This window comes from Pseudochaenichthys georgianus, chromosome 9, assembly GCF_902827115.2.
Source record: "Pseudochaenichthys georgianus chromosome 9, fPseGeo1.2, whole genome shotgun sequence".
NCBI lineage: Eukaryota > Metazoa > Chordata > Actinopteri > Perciformes > Channichthyidae > Pseudochaenichthys > Pseudochaenichthys georgianus.
Window position 1 is genome coordinate 645,302 of NC_047511.1, and position 20,087 is coordinate 665,388.

The 20,087-nt window shown below is 42.4% G+C and overlaps 1 protein-coding gene across 2 annotated transcripts in view; it reads right to left on the minus strand.

Moving 5' to 3' along the window:
• pnpla7b (patatin-like phospholipase domain containing 7b) overlaps positions 1-20,087 on the minus strand; it is a 94,710-nt gene that overhangs the window by 50,502 nt on the left and 24,121 nt on the right. For both annotated transcript variants that reach the window (XM_034090721.2, XM_034090722.2), the window contains exons 14-21: positions 18,990-19,072; positions 17,477-17,626; positions 17,244-17,321; positions 12,917-13,122; positions 12,288-12,419; positions 11,690-11,813; positions 6,457-6,646; positions 5,450-5,599 (exon numbers count right to left, since the gene is read on the minus strand). In XM_034090721.2, the coding sequence (XP_033946612.1) occupies positions 5,450-5,599; positions 6,457-6,646; positions 11,690-11,813; positions 12,288-12,419; positions 12,917-13,122; positions 17,244-17,321; positions 17,477-17,626; positions 18,990-19,072 (1,113 nt within the window). The remainder of the gene's footprint in view (positions 1-5,449; positions 5,600-6,456; positions 6,647-11,689; positions 11,814-12,287; positions 12,420-12,916; positions 13,123-17,243; positions 17,322-17,476; positions 17,627-18,989; positions 19,073-20,087) is intronic.

Consider the following 20,087-nt stretch of genomic DNA (forward strand, 5'->3'; position numbering starts at 1 on the left):
TCATAATAATTCAATCATTTAAATACATTTTTGTATTGTTTGAGTTCAAGGATTGAGAAACAATGTTAAAAGTATTGTTATCAGTGTGCTATATAAAAGTGAAATACAAAACCATAATCCTGAGCCTTAACAAATTAAATGTACAAGCACAAACAAAGCAAACGGGAAAAAGGGATATGATTCTAAATGGGTTCGAATGAAGTTATTTCAACACAGTCGGCAAAACATCACATAACTTATGAACGTCAAACACATATGTCCAACAGTCAACAAGTGAATGTTTAAATGATATCAATAAAGATTTAGCCCCAGAAAGCACATGGCTTCTGAGCATGCACAATGACCATTCTGCGCTAAGTAGCCATGTGCTTTCGTGTTATCGGCTGAATCTATCATTACTGATTTGATCACGTTACTCTGATGATAGTGTTCAACACAGCCTATGTCTGAACTCGATCCTTAGAGTAATGTGTTACGGATCCTTCTCTTCAATCTTTTTTCCACATAACGAGCATTTTGCGCTGCTCTTTCCCAATGTGGAAGGGAAATCTGTGAAAGCACACAGCACGATGCGGGGTGTGTCTCTGGATATCTTTAGACTGGAATAGTTGCGGCGCGCCCAGTACGTGAACTCGCCTCGCAGGTGCACACGCCAGGACAGATTACATCTGACTCCTGACAAAACTCGCTCGAATCCGAGTCCAAGTCGGGGCGTCAATGTACAAGTCGAGTCCGAGTCATCATGGGTGAAAAATTCACGAGTCCGAGTCAGAGTCCGTGTCAATCAGTGCGCGAGTCCGAGTCGAGTCACAAGTCCGGAAAATCGGCACTCCAAGTCCGGCTCGAGTCCGAATCCAGGAATCGAGTACTCCATATCTGCTACACAGTATCAAACAGTTCTACACAGTATCAAACATTACAGAGTATCAACAGAACTACAAAGTATGAAACAGTCCAAGTCCATTGAAATTAAACATGTTACCAAACCCTAAATGAATGATCCGCAGCCTTGTTGGTCTGTAAACTGAGCACAGCCATGGTAACAGGATAAAGGGTTGTCTTACCGGCAGCTGTGGCTCAGGGGACAAATGGTCATTTACTAATCGCTATGAATAAAAGCTTCAGCTAAGTGACATGCAATGGAATGTAAATCCCTGAAGAAGAAACAACTGATGAACCCACAGAGCAGTGAGGTCCTGCAAGCACATCCTGCACAGAGGAGGCCTCATCAGTGACACCAGTGGAAACCCCTGTGGAGTGTATATTTGTCCTTAAACCAAGAAAAATCAAAGATTGCGTCCGATGGCTTTACATCCTCTATTTCCCTGGTAAAAAACACATATGCCTTTTCCGGTGTGTAATCACATAAATACCAAATCACCTTCACAACAAAAAGCAAAAACAACTACTCAAATGTACCTAAATGATGACATAGTATGATATTGACATAACTTTATTTACCTAAAAACTTTAAATAATACAAATCAATAAATAGCTCCAACAGCCAGCTTTAAATACTGCATCTGATCCATTCTGCTCACTGGGGTTAAACAAAAAAAGGTTTTGTTTTGTGAAAATCCAAACCACCAGAACATTTGTGTTGCCTTATAATAACACACTGCCTGGTAAAAAATGTAATATATATGTGTATGGACAGTAATGAAACTGAACATGAGTTACCTGCTACAGCTGCTGGGTCATGTACGGGCTCAGTTCCTGCTGCCAGTAGGGTAAAGTAACAAATACCCGCCCCATCACTCTGTGTGACTCCCCAGTAACTGCTGTGCAGTCTTTCCGCTTCCTGGGCACCATCATCGCCCAGGACCTCAAATGGGAGCAGAACATCGGCTGAGGATGTTCTTCCTGAGGCAGCTGAAGAGATTCAACCTGCCAAAGACGATGATGGTGAACTTCTACACCTCCATCATGGAGTCCATCCTACTTGCCAATTGTGTTTGTTGACTTGTGAAGCCCTCTGAGACAAATAGGATTTGTGATTTTGGGCTATATAAATAAACTTGAATTGAATCCTCACCTCCTCCATCCCCATCTGGTACGCTGCAGCCACAGCCAAGGATAAGGGCAGGCTGCAGCGTGTCATCCGCTCTGCAGAGAAGGCGATCGGCTGCAATCTGCCATCCCTCCACGACCTCCAGGACCCTGAGGCGGGCAGGGAAGATAGTGGCCGACCCCTCCCACCCTGGACACAAACTGTTCACCCCCCTCCCCTCTGGCAGGAGGCTGCGCTCCATCAGGAACAAAACCTCTCACCACCTGAACAGTTTCTTCCCCCCCGCTACCGGCCTCTTAAACAAGGCCCAACCCCCCCCACTGACACTTCTCCTCAGCCACAACGCAGACTCTATACACACAATGTTGACAATATTTGGTTTGCTTACTGCACATATTTTATTGCATTCTATTTCAATGTAAATGACTGCTTTATATTATTTTATATTTTACTATATTTTATCTTATTTTTTTGTAAGTTATTATAGTGTTCTTAAAATAGTTCGCTATCTGTGTTTTTTAAAATTTTTGTTTTATTTTTATGTATGCACCACGACACCAAGTCAAATTCCTCGTACGTGTCCACGTGTCTACGTGTTAATAAAGCCGTTTCTGATTCTGAAGTACATTTACTCTAATACTTTACTTAAGCACAGTTTTTAAGTACTTGTACTTCACTTAAGTATTTCAATGTTTTGCTACTTTGTACTTCTACTCCACTACAGTTCAGAGGTAAATGGTGTACTTTTCCTCCACTACATGTATTTAATACCTTTAGTTACTTCACAGATGTGGATGAATGATGTGAAATACAAAGAACTCTTAAATCAGACTTGAGTTCCACCTGGAGTAAATCCACCAGCTACCCTGCAGTCTACAAAGTACTTCAGACTAGCTGCACCTTCACCAGCTTTGAGAACACTTTCATGATCAATCATTATAAAACATATCAGATATATTATTCTGAAATGGACCAATCTGCACAACGACTACCTTTACTGTCGCTACTTTAACCTGTTCCACCCCAAGCCTGTTTTTCAGGTCTCAGGCTCGAAAATGACATTCCCAGAACAAATGACTATATCTTCATTTTCTAAAAGGGGTAAATTAATAATCTTTTTTCTCAAAGCAATGATACACCTGTGAGTTGGATGTAGAAAAGTCAAAATCAATATAGATGTTTTTATTTTAAAGTAAATTCAGATTGATCATAGTCAAAAAATGTAAATTATAGTTTCCGTACAAAAAAACCCCATTACTTATTTTCATTTCATTTCAAACCTTTATTTAACCAGATTGGTCCCATTGAGATCATAGATCTCTTTTTCAAGGGAGACCTGCACCTTATAGTGAAAACCACCCTTGAACAGTGGCAGCCGGCCCATAGGGGCGCTAGGGGCGCCGCCCCACCTCTTCCCACATTAAAAAAAATATATATATATATATTTAAAAAATATATATATATATATTATTTTTTTTAATGAACAAGGTCAATATTATATAATTGATATCAGTAAAATGTATAATCTACAATAGAATATCGTTTAAAATTGTGTTACGATGTCTAAAGTTACTGATAAGTCACATATTTCCTGCCTGGCCTTGCCCGTGTATCATTGCCCTCTCTCGTCTGGGCGCTAAGAGAGGAGCCCTCAACCAGTGCAGCAGCAGCCACTAGCAGCTGACTGTTGCTGTCTGTAAACTATGCCTCCGAAACATAATTTCAGCCAATCAGCGTCGTCAAATCTGATGATCACCGGGCGCCAATGTCAGCGCCCGGTGCAGGGTTATGGCTAGAAAGGATCCGTCTTGTGTAAAACTCTCGCGAGAGTTTGCGAGTCACGTGGCTGAATGTTTACGTTTGGCAGGCAGCCTTTCAGTTACGATGGTTAACATCAGTGGGCCACAGCAAATGATGGTGAGAAGCTAACTATCTATTAATTATGTCAATTACAGGGAGTGTGATTGTAACTGTGTGTGACTAGCTGGATGCAAACAGGTAAAGGCTGTCTTTTGTTTCCCATGCTCGCTCTTCAAACAGCCGGGGACAGATACTATGTGCCCGTGATAAATAAACACACACACACACACATATTATTGTATACAGTATAGTTGAGTTTTGACAGCATCCATCAAACTAGATTTGTTGCCTTAATGGTCTGTTTCCTAATATTTCTGTGTTTCTGAACCACGTCTGTGTCTGCATAATGTTCGTATTTAGTCTCCTGATTTTAAATGGGAATTCAATCATTTGAGTGTTCCCAAAGAACCGGTGTTCTGCAGTTTGTGTGGGCCTACTGTACTGAAGAAACGATGTCCAGGACAAGGTATTTGGAAGTTTTGGAAGATTCATAGCTAACCACCCTGAAGATTATGGAGGCATTGATCAGTCTTCTCATATCTCTAACATCACCAGAAGTCATCATTTAAGGGGTCATTTCTCAAAATGTTCCCCGTATGGTTTATTCACCATTACAATAGCCCCACCTAAAATAATTTCCACCTGCCGCCACTGCCCTTGAATGATGGGATAGTAGACAAAAAGCTTTAGGAATCCAAACTATAACATATAATAAGTACCCTGTATCAAGATTGATGCAAAACAAGTGCAAAAGAACCCACTTCTGGGGTCATTTGGGTGTATTTGCCATATCTCTGGAACCCATCGGTCGATGTTGGTGATTGGCACCTCTTTTGAACCAATAGAGCCAATAGAATCGAGGGGATGTTCCTAAATCCATCTAAACATTACCATTACTGAATGAGACTGATGCGCAGCCAGCATGCCCAAAACCAGAAGCTCTTTAGATTAACCTTCAGCAGCGTTTATATGCGTTTTAATGCCCTTGAACACATCTTTTGATCAGAAAACAGCAAAGGTAAGGTTGGTCGCACAGTGATGATACTTATACCATTGAAATCTCAGCTTTCATATGATATCTAGTTTGTGCAGATTGCATGAAGTATAAAAATATTGCTACCGTGAGTTATGTGCTAAGTGCGTTAGCACTCTTTCGCTTAATACTAATTCAGACGCTCGGCGTTAGAGTTGTGTTTAGTTTCGGTAAGAACATTTCATATCGTCAGTTAGCTGAGTCTCTTACCGTTAAGTGGGTATGACACATTAATAGGTTGTTAAATGTTAAGAAGCCCTGACACACAGTTTTGCATGGGGTTTAACAGGTTAACTATATTTTGATGCTCATACTTTAGTATTATTACTTGAGTAACATTTTCAATGCAGAACTTTTCTTTATTACTTTCTATACTGCTAATATTATTAAGTACACGATCTGAGTACTTCTCCCAGCTCTGCCTGCTGCGGTGGAAGCAGGTTATAATCCGGCCTGTGGTGCCTCTAAAAATGGCAAACTGGACCGTGTGTGTGTGTGTGTGTGTGTGTGTGTGTGTGTGTGTGTGTGTGTGTGTGTGTGTGTACCGATGCCGCTGAGTGCCAGCTGCAGCTCCAGAGTGAAGGCTGTGAGGGGGACGTCCTCAGACACCGGCAGGATGGACACAGTGGACAGGTTTGAGGCTGGGTTCCCAACATCCCACTTGCTGGTGGGGGTGTGGAGGGCCAGACCACGAGCTGCAGGGCAGAGGAGGAGTTTTCTCACTACATATTTTAGGCAGAAAATAACTTTTTGGTTCGCATCATTCAATAAAAAACAATGTCTACTGAGTAAATCTTCCTTATTTAACTATTCTGCATTCTTGTATCTTAATCCATGCTAAAAGCCTAATTGATCTCCACATGTTAACTGATTCATATCAGCTGTTATAATGATGTATTAAAGTCAACTCTTGTGACATTGAACCACAGAAATTGAACAGACCTGACATCCCAGGAGATGGCGCTATGCATTATTCTCCAAGAGTCTTTAATTAAATAACGGACCCTGAATCAAATGTCATTTAACCAAGCGCTTCAGCTCAGCTCTAATGTTGATTACCAAATCAAAATATTTCAACATTAATACCATTGCTACATAATTCTCCAAACATGTATTTTGTATTTGCACCTAAATATGTTTGAGACATTACACCTGGCACTCACACAAACAAATAAAACTACTGTAAGACTGAAACTAAATATATAAAAAACCTAAAACAAAACTTGCATACACACTGTAGTCCAGGGGTGTCCACATTTGTTTACTGAGGGCCACATACATAAAAGCATACGAAGGGCTGGGCCCCTCAATAGGAAGGGCATTTTTCAAGATGGTTATGGAAATAAGTTATTTGGCTATTTTTATCAACTCATATTTGTTTGAAAATGTTCTCAACTTTAAGTTTCTGAATAAAAAAATGTGGGCTTATTAACACATGAATGCTACTGTTTAATATATGTTTACATATTTAAGAAGTACATTATAAGAAGTTCACGTGTGGGCCATAGTCCATTAGACTTTTAGAATGAGCTAAAACGGGGGATGTAATTACCAGCCAGAGGTCCGCTGACCTGCTGCATGTTGCCCAGGATCTTCTCTCCCAGCAGGTGGATGAGCCTGGTCACCACCTGAGGATACCTCCTCTTGATGGAGTTCAGAGCGCCTTCAGGGAGCTTGGCGAGCTCCGAGTCCCGGATGGCGTGCACCGTAGTGGCTCGGTTCATGTGGGTCAGCGCCTCCACCTGCACAGGACACACAACAGCTGCTTGAATGAAGTTTAAGCACAAGTTATTGTTAACCCTGTACAATGTGCTTTGCGGGGAAGAGTTTCCCCTTTAACCTGTGTAGCACATGCACAGTTTTGGTTCAGTATGTGGAAGTTGTCGGTTGATTGATGATGTGCGAGCTCAATAAAGCAGTTAAAGTATACAAACGTTGTGTTTATTACGTTTAACATCGGTAGCAGAGGATGGTTTCTAACTATAAAACCCTGCCAAAGTTTGACGAAGCCATGCCCTACGAGTGTTGGAAAAATGAAGTCAATGTCTGGAGACGTGTTACAGAGCTCGACAAAAAGGAGGAAAAAGACCGAAAGTATGAAGCCTACTCGCATTTTGACGGCATTTCAAAGGACAGTGCCGTGTCCATGGCGACTACATTATTGACTTTGATCAGAGATACAACCGGATGAAAAAGTATAACATGGTGTTTCCTGATGCTGTGCAACTGGCATTGATGGGGTGAATAGAAATATTTCTGACTGAGTCGATGGGTCAGCCATTATTGACACTGCTTGCACTTCTTACAGTATGTGGGGAGAAATGGCTAGAAAACTACATGGAGGAACTTAGCCAAGAAAGTTAATCAGATGCTGCGAACCGAAACTCCCGGTTACAGGCCATTTCAATTTGGTGATGGAAATGTAGTGAACTCTACAAGAAAAGTAAAACTACCAGCTAAAACAGGAAAGACAAAGTGCAGTGTTGAAGCTGAAGTGGTTTCAGCTGATATTCCACTTCTCCTAAGCAAAACGTCCCTGAAAACGGAACAGTTTTGGACATGGAAAATGACAGTCCTTAGATGTTTAAGCAGCCTGTACCTCTCGAGTTCATCAGTTCTGACCTCTACTATGTTGACATCAGAGACAAAGACACTGAGAAGGGACCAATTGTAGATGACGTTCTTGTAGTCACAAAAACATGTCTACTCGTGAGAAGTAGCAAGTTCTCCTGAAACTCTACAAACAGTTTGGCCACGCATCAGCAGATCGACGACAAAGACTCATCGAAAGTTCTGGAATTAAAGACAAGGAACGTGTCAGTATTTTGGAACAAACAGTACGTAACTGTGACACATGCCAGAGGTACAGCAGGACCAAGCCAAAGCCTGCTGTGGGTTTGCCTCTAGCCTCGGAGTACAATGAGACAGTAGCAGTGGACCTACATGAAGTGGAACCTGGTGTATGGTACCTCCATATCATCGAACACTTTACACGTTTCAGTGCAGGGAACATTGTGAAGACAAAAAATTCCATTTTCAACTCCTTCATTCGCACATGGATAAGTGTCCACAGCCCGCTGCAGCGTCTTTACCGTGACAATGGAGGATAATTCAATCATAAGGAGATCAGAAACATGGCAGAAAACTTTCAAATTGAGTCCAGAACAGCAGGATACAGTCCCTGGAGCAACGGACTACTGGAGAGACACAATCAGACAAATCATCCAGAAGGTGAAACGGGAAAATGGATGTGACTGGCACACTGCCCTAGACTGGGTCCTTATGGCTAAGAACAGTATGCACAGTGTTCACATCAATTCGTTTTTAGTCCGAATCCTAACTTGCCTTCTGTGTTAGTTGATACGCTACCTGCTCTTGAGGGCACCACTGTAAGTGCTAGAGGAGAACAGATATCAGTACTGCACGCTTCCAGGAAAGCTTTCACAGAAGCTGAATGTTCAGAGAGAATAAGGAGGGCACTACGCAAACAGCTTAGACCCACAGATGACAAGTATGAGACAGGTGACAAAGTATATTACAAACGAGCAGACTGCACAGAGTGGAAGGGTCCAGGTGCAGTTATTGGTCAGGATGGAGCTGTCGTATTTGTGAGACATGGTGGTATTCTAGAGCAGTAGTTCTCAACTTCTTTATACATCCATGGGTACAACTTCATATACAAATGAACACATCATGAAATATGACCCCCGGTTTGATGATTGACAGGTCACAGAACAATGGGGGCTATCTACCCTTACCACAATTTAAAGTAAGTCACACAGACTCCTCTTTGCTCTTCTCTCTGTGAGGAGCAGCAAGTTCAGCTGTCAGCACAAAGTGAAAAACAAACAATGGCATAACATATTAATATGTTGCGTAGTTACATTTATTTATTTTCTTCTCAGAGTGTACCAGAAAGCGTAGTTTATATGTTAGTATTTCTAAAAATCTCCTGGGGGAGAATCCCCTCAGACCCTCTTCTGGGATGGGGTTTTCAGCATGTGGGCCTTTTTATGTTATACAGTTCAGCTTTGATTCCATCATCTCATTAAACCTTATTTAAAAGCATGCTTTAGTTCTGTGAAGGGATATAAGGGATATATGTACTTCACTTTAATTAATATTGTATGCTGAAAAGCATATATATATATTAGCTACAGCACGATTTCTTGTTGAATAGATTTGAGTGGTTTAAAATGTTGGGTCGCGATTTATTGACAAAGTAAAAAGAAGGTCCCGAGGCCTGACCAGTTGAGAACCACTGTTCTAGAGTACATCACTCGAGACCAGCGGTTTTCAAAGTGTGAGGCGCGCCTCCCCCGGGGGCGCCAGAGAGCGTCAGGGGAGGCGCAGCGTGAGAAAAAAATAACGATAAACACTGAAATCTAGCTAGGTAACTTCAGCTAACTTTATGCGAGCGGCAACATGGATCCATTTTTAGGATACCTAAAGTGAGAGAGCAGACAGCGTCTGGCAGAAAACGTCACTTGCACACTTTTGGCTGTCTGTGGAGACCGAGTTCCCCCACCTCGCCAACAAGGCTGTAAAAGTGCTCATTCCCTTCACCTCCGCCTACCTGTGTGAGCGCGGGTTTTTTGCATTGACTTTGATCAAAAGCAAGTACCGGTCAAGCAGGGGCGGATCTACCGAGGTGGCAACTGACACCCTAAAAATAGCCTTGCCACCCCAGCTGCCATCCCAGTTGGCAGATTTGTTTTGAAATAAAAGTTGTGGCTCATCGGACATTTATGAGAGAAAATCCCTAATGTCCGAGTGCAAGTGAATGCAGCACAAGACGCGAGCCTTGTAACCCCTCCCCCGGAGCGAGCTTGGAAATGTGATTGGCGGCGATTTTATTTGAACGGGACCGCACAAAACGAGAAGCATTCGGACCCAAGCACTGAAGGAATGAGGTAGTTGCGGTCTACAATGACAGAGAAGAGACTGTCAAGTCTGGCTGTACTCAGCATTGAATCAAAACGCACTAAAGCTGTTGATCTTAATAAGTTTGTGAGGCGATTTGCTGAACAAGATGGTAATCGCCGCATTCAGCTTATAGGCATGCCAACTTGATGCTCTGCTCACGGATGACTCGATGAGCATACAAAACTGTTACGATGAGGGCGCGGCTGTTCTTATGTTCTCTGAGGGGAGGCTCACCTTCCCACACTTTGAAAAACCCTGCTCTAGACGGTGTCATGTTAACACACAGGACGAGGAAAAGCAAACTATACAAGATGATCCCGACAGACAGGCAGAAAGTGAGGACATTACTTTAGTCAATGCAGCACATAGCGCAGAGAGTGAACACAATGCAGACCATGAACAGGGCAGCAGCAGCAGCAGCCATATTAGGTAGATGTAGGAGAAGTACTACACTCACCCATGACACATACAAATGTGACACAGACTGAAACACAGCACAATGTATATGTTAACCCTGTGACTTCTTCAGGTGTAAAGTTGAAAGCATGTCAGACTGTAACATTTACAGAAATGACGGTGTTCGACATCGAGCCACAGTTTGAGGCAGAGGCACAGCCACAGGTAAGCACAACAACTGGTATAACCTGCAACATCTTGAATCTGATGGCAGTGATGGAAAAAAGGAGTCACTTGACTTGTCACTTGTTGATAGTCTTAACATTGAAACTGAAAATATGGATTCTGATGTACTTATAGCGAAAGACATCTCATTTGATGCAGCTAAACAGGAAGAAATAATCAACTGGCAGAATAATTATATTTTTGAATGAATTGAAGATGCAGGGCAGAAATGCATCTCCACAAGATGGGTCTGCAGTCTCAAAGAAACTTCCAAAGGCATTGTGCCCGAAGCTAGACTTGCAGCCTGAGGTTTTGAATAAGTTAATGTCCATGAGTTACAGAGAGATTCCCCAACCTTTGCTTCAGAATCACTTAGACTGCTGTTAGCAGTGATTTGTCCAAATCAGTGGCAAGTCTATTCTATGGACATCAAATCAGCATGTTTGCAAGGCATGGAGCTGTCAAGAGATATTTACTCTATTACTCTACTGAAGTCTGACGTCCATGTTGGACGTGAGGAGAACGAACATTTCTGCTATGTGGGGATGGATTGTACTACTGTTAAAGGGGTAGTTCAGGTACATCAGCAAAGTTACATTGATAACCTACAGCTGTTACATTTACAAGCAGCACATGCTGTACAGAGGCAGCCCCCCTTAATGAAACTGAAAAAGAGGTCAAAAATAGGACAGATAGTATTCGTTGCTAAGCAGACCAGACCAGATGTCATGTTTAACACTTGTAGTTTAGCATCAGATATTAAAAATGCTACAGTACAGTCTGTCCATGAAGTGAATAAAGTTGTCTGTAAACTTAAGTCAGAAAAGGGGACCCTCAAGTTTCAACATTTGGGTGACAATAAGTCTCTTAACCTCATTTTTTTTCAGTGATGTTACCCTTGGCAATCTGTCAGACGGAGGTCAGATGGAATAGATAATGCTATCAACCCTCTTTGCAGAGCTCACCACTGGAGATATTGGCCCGCCTCCAGCACATCCACCTCCATTCATCACATCCAGTGCCAGGAGAGCTATTCCACATCTCCTCAAAGCCGGATCACTTCCTATTCAATCCTGATATTCTCTCAATATCAGGATTGACCGCCAAAGACTATTAAAATGTCTTTCATATCACGCCCGTGTCAACACATTTTCTTTTAACAAAAAACAAAGCCTACCTGATTGAACTGTCCCCAGTTTGTCAATGGAGTGTCTAATCAGCAGTTTGTGAACACTCACCACACCAATGAGATCCCCACGGCCATACTCTCCAGCCAGCTCCTTTTTCCCATCATTCTTTGCAATGACAGAGCGGAGTCGGCCACTCAGCACGATGAAGGTGCTGTCTGACTTGTCCCCCTGTCTGAAACCAATAAGGAATTAAAAGATTCAACATCTCCCCACATTTTCATTCATTTAGTTAGAATTATTGTGTCTTTCTCTTAATGGCTTTACAATGATGGTTTGTGAAATGAATGCAGTATACTCTAAAAGTAAAACAAATCATAATCATACAATTAAATCATAAAAATAGCACTTTTTCTTGCACTCAAGTTCACCTGCAATAAAACATCACCACAATCAACAAGAGAACACACATATATGCTATCATTGTATTAGCATGAACATTTTTACAACTGATTTTTAAAATGATTTTCTTTAGTTGCATGCTTTTGTTAGTTGTTCTAGAATCCCCAATGTACAAAATGAACATTGGACATAAATGATTAGGATAAGCTTAACAAAGGTGTGTTTTCATGGTGCAATAAAGTTTATTTCATATAAATATATCTAATTAGTGTTGATGTGAGTTGTGTCAGTATTTAATGGTAAATACCTGTAAACAGCACGGCCAGCCTCCACAGCCATCCAGTCCAGAGCGAAGTCAATCTGCCGGACGAAAGGCGAGACCCTCTTCACCACAGTGTGAGCGACGTTCAGCACCACCCGGGGATCCTCGCGCATCATCCTGCAACGTTAAAAAACATGCATCCAGTGTTGTGAGGAGAAGAACACACTTTGCTGTCACAATGAAATGCCTAAATGTTTGTGAGCGTCAAGAGTCAAAAGAGGTTTCTCATTTCTCCAACTCCCCTCCTCGACTCCTATCCTCCTGTCTTAGCCCACAGGAGATGCGAGCGGAGGACTGAGGAGGGGAACTGAGGAGAGAGGAGAGAGGAGGGGAAGCAGCAGGCGGTTAGAGAAATGAGAACTCCTCTCCTCTGAGCGGTCATTTTAAAGAGACGTCCATTAATGATGACAGGAGGCACAGCAGCCCTCTGTCTGATGGACACCCATTAAAAGGTATACATAAAACAGTAAATATATTAAAAAGAACAGTCATGTTGGTATGCCTAGTCTAGTAGACTTCTAAATGGATGAATCTAAATATATTAGAACAGTACAAATAAATACAGTAGTGCTATTAACTGTCCGTAGCAGCGTAGTAGAAAAGCGTGATCTTACTCATAGAAGTGGGCCTTCGATATGGAGAGGAAGGTGCAGTCTCTGTGAGCTCGGACGGTGAAGATGAGGGGCTCCCCCGTGAGGACGGCCAGGTGACCCACCATCTCTCCCGGGTGGGAGACAAACAGCAGGGACTCCTCCTCGCGATCTATCATACGCTGGTACACATGGAGCGCCCCCGAGATGATAAACGCCACACTTGCATCCTGGAAGAGAGGTGGAGAAGCTAGAAATGTTCTTTACCTGGATACATCCACATGTCCTGGATGGACATCCTCGTGGATTCATCTTCCTATTATACACACATGCATTTCCAAACATTTGGACTACCTATGTTGCAAATGTATTATCTTTTCAATCTACACACGGCTTCTATTGCATGTCTGTCCGTCCTGGGAGAGGGATCCCTCCTCTGTTGCTCTCCCTGAGCTTTCTCCCATTTTTCCCTTTAAACTGGGTTTTCTCCGGAAGTTTTTCCTTGTACGATGTGAGGGTCTGAGGACAGAGGGTCTAAGGACAGAGGGTCTAAGGACAGAGGGTGTCGTATTGTCATACTGATATTCTGTACACACTGTGAAGTCCACTGAGACAAATGTAACATTTGTGATATTGGGCTATATAAATAAACATTGATTGATTGATGATACATATTTGTATGAATACAGGTAGTGCTGGAGCTATATATTGGTTTATGTTATTTTATAATTAAAATTTTATTTTCTAGCTGTTTTTGTTATGGTAAATCAATCATTATTTATCTTAATTATTTTAGTTGAAGTCATTCTTTATGCTTTTATTTTGAAGGAGGTTTTTGGCACCGGGTTAGTTGGGCATCTTGTTTTTTACCAGGAGAAACTATAGGTTACTAGCGTAACCCCGGGCCTCGGAGTAACATGAGTGAGATGTCTCACTATGGGATGTGCCTCCCCGCGTATACCTCAGAAGCATCAATTTCATTACGCCATCTCACACATCTTACTCTGAGGCCCGGGGTTACGCTAGTAACCTATAGTTCTCATTCATAACATTCGCTTCGATGTCTCACTATGGGATATGGAGACTCCCCTATTGCCAAACATGCTTATTTCGAGAAAAAAAACACCAATACTCAACAGGGCACAAACTGGACACAGCAAATTAGACCGCTGTTCTTCAGAAGAATATAACGTTGAAGAAAATGCCGCAAGGTCAACGGGGGAGCATGAGCCAACCACCTTAGGCACAAAAGCAGGGTTAGGTTTCAGCAACGATCTTGCTTGCCCCAGGGCAAACTGAGTGCATGAAGGATGCGCAGAGAGCGCATGAAAAAACCAAAACCTTAGCGTTAAAAACAGAATCGAGTATTAGCTGGTGTGCTAATATCCAGATATGCTCCAGTCTATGGTGAAGAGCGGAGGCTCAAAGCAAGTGTAGCTGGCAAGCGTCCCGCGACCGAAAGTTAGCTTGAAGTGGTTCAGTCTATGGACAGTTAAGCTAGCCAGGCTAAGAGGTGTTTGAATGACGCTGCGTTGTAGCAGGGTGTTTGGATTCCTTGACGATCCCCTGACGTTGTGGTCAAGATCACCAGCCAATCAGGATTGGCGTGATTAGATTGATGCTTCTGAGGTATACGCGGGGAAGCACATCCCATAGTGACACACAGAATTGCCACAAAGGAAGAAAGGTGTTCTATGTATATTATTGGAAATACTACAATAATTGGAAGAAAGAATATTCTGCCTCAGGGCCGGACCTTGGCATAGGCAGTATAGGGGAATGTTAAGAGCGCATCAACCCATCGGGGGCGCCAAAAATTGGGGAGAAAAAAAAAGAATCAAGTTGAACTGCCCCAGCACCAGTAAAAACCAGAGGTTTATGTGAAATAGTTCTTTTTTTGAAAGGTTGGTTTTAGTGTGCAATTATAGGTTTTCATTTTGTATTTGTGTTAATTTTAAATAAATCAAACTCCCAAAAAACGTATATACAGCTTCTGTGTGGTTTTATTAACATTGGAATTTACTGTGTAATCGGCCGCGGGGGGAAAGCTTTAGAGAGCTCTCTCCTGAAAGACTGAGCGGCTTTGATAACCTCAGTGAGGTAAAGGCACACCTTTGTATGATCATTATAGTTATAAAAAAACAAGAGAATAGATGTATAAAATACTATGACAGCAAAAAAAAGTTGTTATTAATAAAAAAAAATACAGTTTAAAAGGAGAGTGATTTGTAAAATATCCATAAAGAAAAAGCACATCTGTTTACAGTTCTGTTTCATATGGCTGTTGAGAGAAGTATCCATAGATCTCCTCATGTTGCTCTCAAAGTGCACCAGATTGAAGCTTTTAACTTCAATATATAAAAAAAAAATCTTCCCGGGGGTGCATGCCCCTGGACCCCCCTAGAGGAAGTGAGGACCCCCCCTCTTAAATCATGTTCAAATGGATAGGATACTAAATACATTTGCACACATCTTGTGTCCATATCATCTTGTGTCCATATCTTTCTGTGTTGGTGTCATGCGCGAGTCACATTGAGTGTCTGCATTTTGGGGGGGGGGGGGGGGGGGCGCCAGCTAAAATCTTGCCTAGGGAAGCAAATTGCTCAGGGCCCTGTTCTGCCTGGACAGTTAATTCCATTATTATTAATTCCCCCTTTTGCCTTGATGACGGCTTTGCACACTCTTGGCTTCTCTCAGTCAGCTTCATGAGGTCGTCTCCTGGAATGGTTTTCAATGAACACGTGTGCCTTGTCAAGAGTCAATGTGTGGAATGACTTGCCTTCTGAATGTGTTTGAGACCATCAGTTGTGTTGAGCAGAGGTAGAGTTAGTGCACAGTGGAAAGCCCTATGACTACTGTTGTAATCCATATTATGGCAAGAACGACTCAACTCAGAAAAGAGAAACGACCGTCCATCATCACTTTAAGACATGAAGGCCAGTTGATCCGGAAAATGTCAAGAACTTTGAATGTTTCCTCAAGTGCAGTCGCAAAAACCATCAAACGCTATGATGAGACTGGCTCTCATGAGGACCCCCCCGGGAAAGGAAGAGCAAGAGTTACCTCTGTTGCAGAGGATAAACACATCAGAGTTACCAGCCTCAGAAAGCACAAATTAAAGCACCTCAGATTAGAGCCCACATAAATGATCCCAGAGCTCAAGTAGCAGACAAATCTCAACATCCACTGTTCAGAGGAGACTGCGTGAATCAGGCCTTCATGGTCCAATTACTGCAAAGATCCACTACTGAAGATGAACAACAAGAAGAAGAGAATTGTTTGGGCCAAGAAACACAAGGACTCGACATTAAACCAGTGTAAACTGTACTTTGGTCTGATTAGTCCAAATTTTTGATTTTTGGTTCCAACCGCCATGTCTTTGTGACACAGAGAAGGTGAGCGGATGGTTTCTGCATGTGTGGTTCCCACCGTGAAGCATGGAGGAGGAAGTGTGATGGTGTGGGGGGGCTTTGCTGGGGACACTGTTGGTGATTTATTCAAAATTCAAGGCACACTTAATCAGCATGGCTACCGAAGCATTCTGCAGCGCCATCTGGTTTGCTCTTAGTGGGACCCAAACACACCTCCAAGCTATGTAAGGGCTATTTGACCAAGAAGGAAAGTGATGGAGTCTGCGTCAGATGACCTGGCCTCCACAATCACCATACCTCAACCCAATTGAGATGGTTTGGGATTAGCTGGACCGCAGAGTGAAGGAAAAGCAGCCAACAAGTGCTCAGCACCTCTGGGAAGTCCTTCAAGACTGTTGGAAAACCATTCCAGGTGACGACCTCATGGAAATGACTGAGAGAAGCCAAGAGTGTGCAAAGCAATCATCAAGGCAAAAGGGGGCTACTCTGAAGAATCTAAAATATTAATCATATTCTGGATTGTTTAACACTTTTCTGTTTACTAGATAATTCCATATGTATTATTTTATAGTTGTGATGTCTTCAGTATTAACCTACAATCTGAAAAATAATTTAAAAATAAATAAAAACCTTCGAATGAGAAGGTGTGTCCAAACTTTTGACTGGTACTGTATTTTATCTTTAGCTCTGTAAATATACCAGATTATTTCAGATGGGCTAAGAATCGGAAATCAAAACAAATTGACACTCAAGTGGACAAATCAGAAGCGTTGTCAAAGTGGGATGTTGTTGCTTATAGAGGGAAATAATGCCCATAAAGGAATAAAAGACATCCTTAAGCAGTTAAATATTAAATAATCATAGCCTTGTCTCTGTGTGGGAAACTTGGACATTATTTGTTAAAGATACACTTGCACTTTGTTCTTTGATGAAGTGTGTGTTCCACAAAGAGTCTCTGTCAGTCGGTCCTTCACACTGACCTGGTCTCCCTGGTGAGCCACCACAGTGCCGGCTTTGACTTGCCGAAGATTAACTCTCCCCTCCAAAAGATGGGGGTCCTGATCAAAAACAAACACAAAAACAAGGATATGTCTTCTTAGAAACAGTAACATTTTTATCAGTCTTTCACTTTTGCTTTTACATTTCCATTTTTGAAACAATTGTGGATTTTGTGTGCTGAATAATCTTACAGTGAATAAAGTCTGTCCCCTACCTGTAGTTGGATGACATGGAGCAGATCCTTTTTGGCAGCTTGGAAAATGGCGTTAACTTTGTTGTGCTGGACATGTTCTGCTCCAGCTTCACTGTAGTGGTAAACAGCTGATGGAGTGCGCTGCAGGGTCACACTCTTCTTGAGTATCGACTGAGGAGACAGAAAAGTGTATTTGTGACATTAGCAAGAAACTAAACCATAAACTAAACACATATTCTAAGTTAGAATGACCTTGTAGTGTTGTAAAATGGGCCATTCAAGGGACTGCCTAACATTGTAGTGCCTAAACGAAGTATGGTGTAATGCAACGTAACAAGATGCGATGCGGGACTTGCACATGCTAGATATCGATTTCGACTCACAGCAAACTAAACCAAACAAAACAGAACAAAGGTAAAATAAACTGAACTGAATGTAACTAAACATAACTAGACTAAACTGAATTAAACCATCTAGGTATAACAAAACAAAACTGAACTAAATCGAACTAATCATAACTAGACTAACTACTTAGCTAGATAAGCAGAACTAAACTTTACTCATCTCACGAAACTGAACAGAAGCAAAGAAAACTTAAAGGTCCCATGTCATGGCCATTTCTACTGATCATGATTCCATCGTTGAGGTCAACTAGAATAGATTTACATTGTTCAATGTTCCAAACTCACATTGGTTTCTCACAGCATCTCTGTATAGTATGTGTATTCACTCTCTGTCCTACACGGCTTGTTGGAGCTCCTGCCCCCCCCTCCCTGTGAGCCCAGTGTGCTCTGATTGGTCAGCTCGCCCACTCTGTTCTGATGAGTCCACCACCGTTACAGCGGAACATCAGTGATTATGTTTTACAATGGTGTTAGCAACCAGCATGACAAACATTTGGACCAATTGGTCCATTTGGATCGTCGTTATGTTACTTGGTTCCCGGAAGAAAACAATGGAAAAAGAGAAATGTCCAACGAGGCGTTCTGGGGCAGCACAAACAGGTCTTCTCTGTGTTAGAGTTTTACTCGCTACAGGGTGTACTTTGAGGGTTTGTGACTCTGCAGACCGTTTACATGCAGAAAAACCTTCATAACACAAGGGGACGGGTAAGAACCAGAAAAGCATGACATGGGACCTTTAATGAACACTAAACTTAAACTCAAACTAAATTCAATTAAACCAAACTAAACTAAACATAACAAGACTATACTCAATCTAAACTAAACTAAACTCCAAGTAAACTGAACTGAACTGAAACTAAGATAAACCAAAACTAAACTATACTGAGATAAACCAAAACTAAACTTAACTATACTAAACTAAACTCAAACTTTACTAAACTGAACTAAACTCAAACTAACCTAAACTAAACTCAGTATAAACTAAACTAAACTCCAGTAAACCTGTGAGGAGCAGTATTAAGAGCAGTCACTACAGACTAGTCTAAAATATGTTTGTGTAAATGGAAGCAAATGTTTAATCTGAATTCAACCAACAGCAAGTGCAATAAAGAAAATATTTGTACAGAGACCTTCACAGGGCTGTGAGGCGGAGCTTCTTCTTTGGAAACCTGAGCCCGTTCATACACTTTGTTGAGACCGAAGGACATTTCACCTGCAGAACAAAAAAATCCCATCATCAGAGTGCTCATGGAGCTCAGCAAACAATGTTCCTTGTTGAGGATGCTGAGTGTTGAGACTGCTGAGTGTTGAGACTGCTGAGTGTTGAGAGTGATGAATGTTGAGGCTGCTGAGTGTTGAGGCTGATGAGTGTTGAGTCTGAGTGTTGAGGCTGCTGAGTGTTGAGGCTGAGTGTTGAGGCTGAGTGTTGAGGCTGCTGAGTGTTGAGGCTGCTGAGTGTTGAGGCAGCTGAGTGTTGAGGCTAATGAGTGTTGAGGCTAATGAGTGTTGAGAATGCTGAGTGTTGAGGCTGATGAGTGTTGAGTCTGAGTGTTGAGGCTGCTGAGTGTTGAGTCTGCTGAGTGATGAGAATGCTGAGTGTTGAGGCTGCTGAGTGTTGAGGCTGCTGAGTGTTGAGGCTGATGAATGTTGAGGCTGCTGAGTATTGAGGCTGATGAGTGTTGAGGCTGATGAGTGTTGAGGCTGATGAGTGTTGAGGCTGCTGAGTGTTGAGGCTGCTGAGTGTTGAGGCTGCTGAGTGTTGAGTCTGAGTGTTGAGGCTGCTGAGTGTTGAGGCTGCTGAGTGTTGAGTCCGAGTGTTGAGGCTGAGTGTTGAGAATGCTGATTGTTGAGGCTGCTGAGTGTTGAGGCTGCTGAGTGTTGAGGCTGATGAGTGTTGAGGCTGATGAGTGTTGAGGCTGCTGAGTGTTGAGGCTGCTGAGTGTTGAGGCTGCTGAGTGTTGAGGATGATGCATGTTGAGGCTGATGAGTGTTGAGGCTGATGAGTGTTGAGTCTGAGTGTTGAGGCTGCTGAGTGTTGAGGCTGAGTGTTGAGGCTGCTGAGTGTTGAGGCTGATGAGTGTTGAGTCTGAGTGTTGAGGCTGAGTGTTGAGGCTGATGAGTGTTGAGGCTGAGTGTTGAGGCTGATGAGTGTTGAGGCTGATGAGTGTTGAGGCTGAGTGTTGAGAATGCCGAGTGTTGAGGCTGCTGAGTGTTGAGGCTGATGAGTG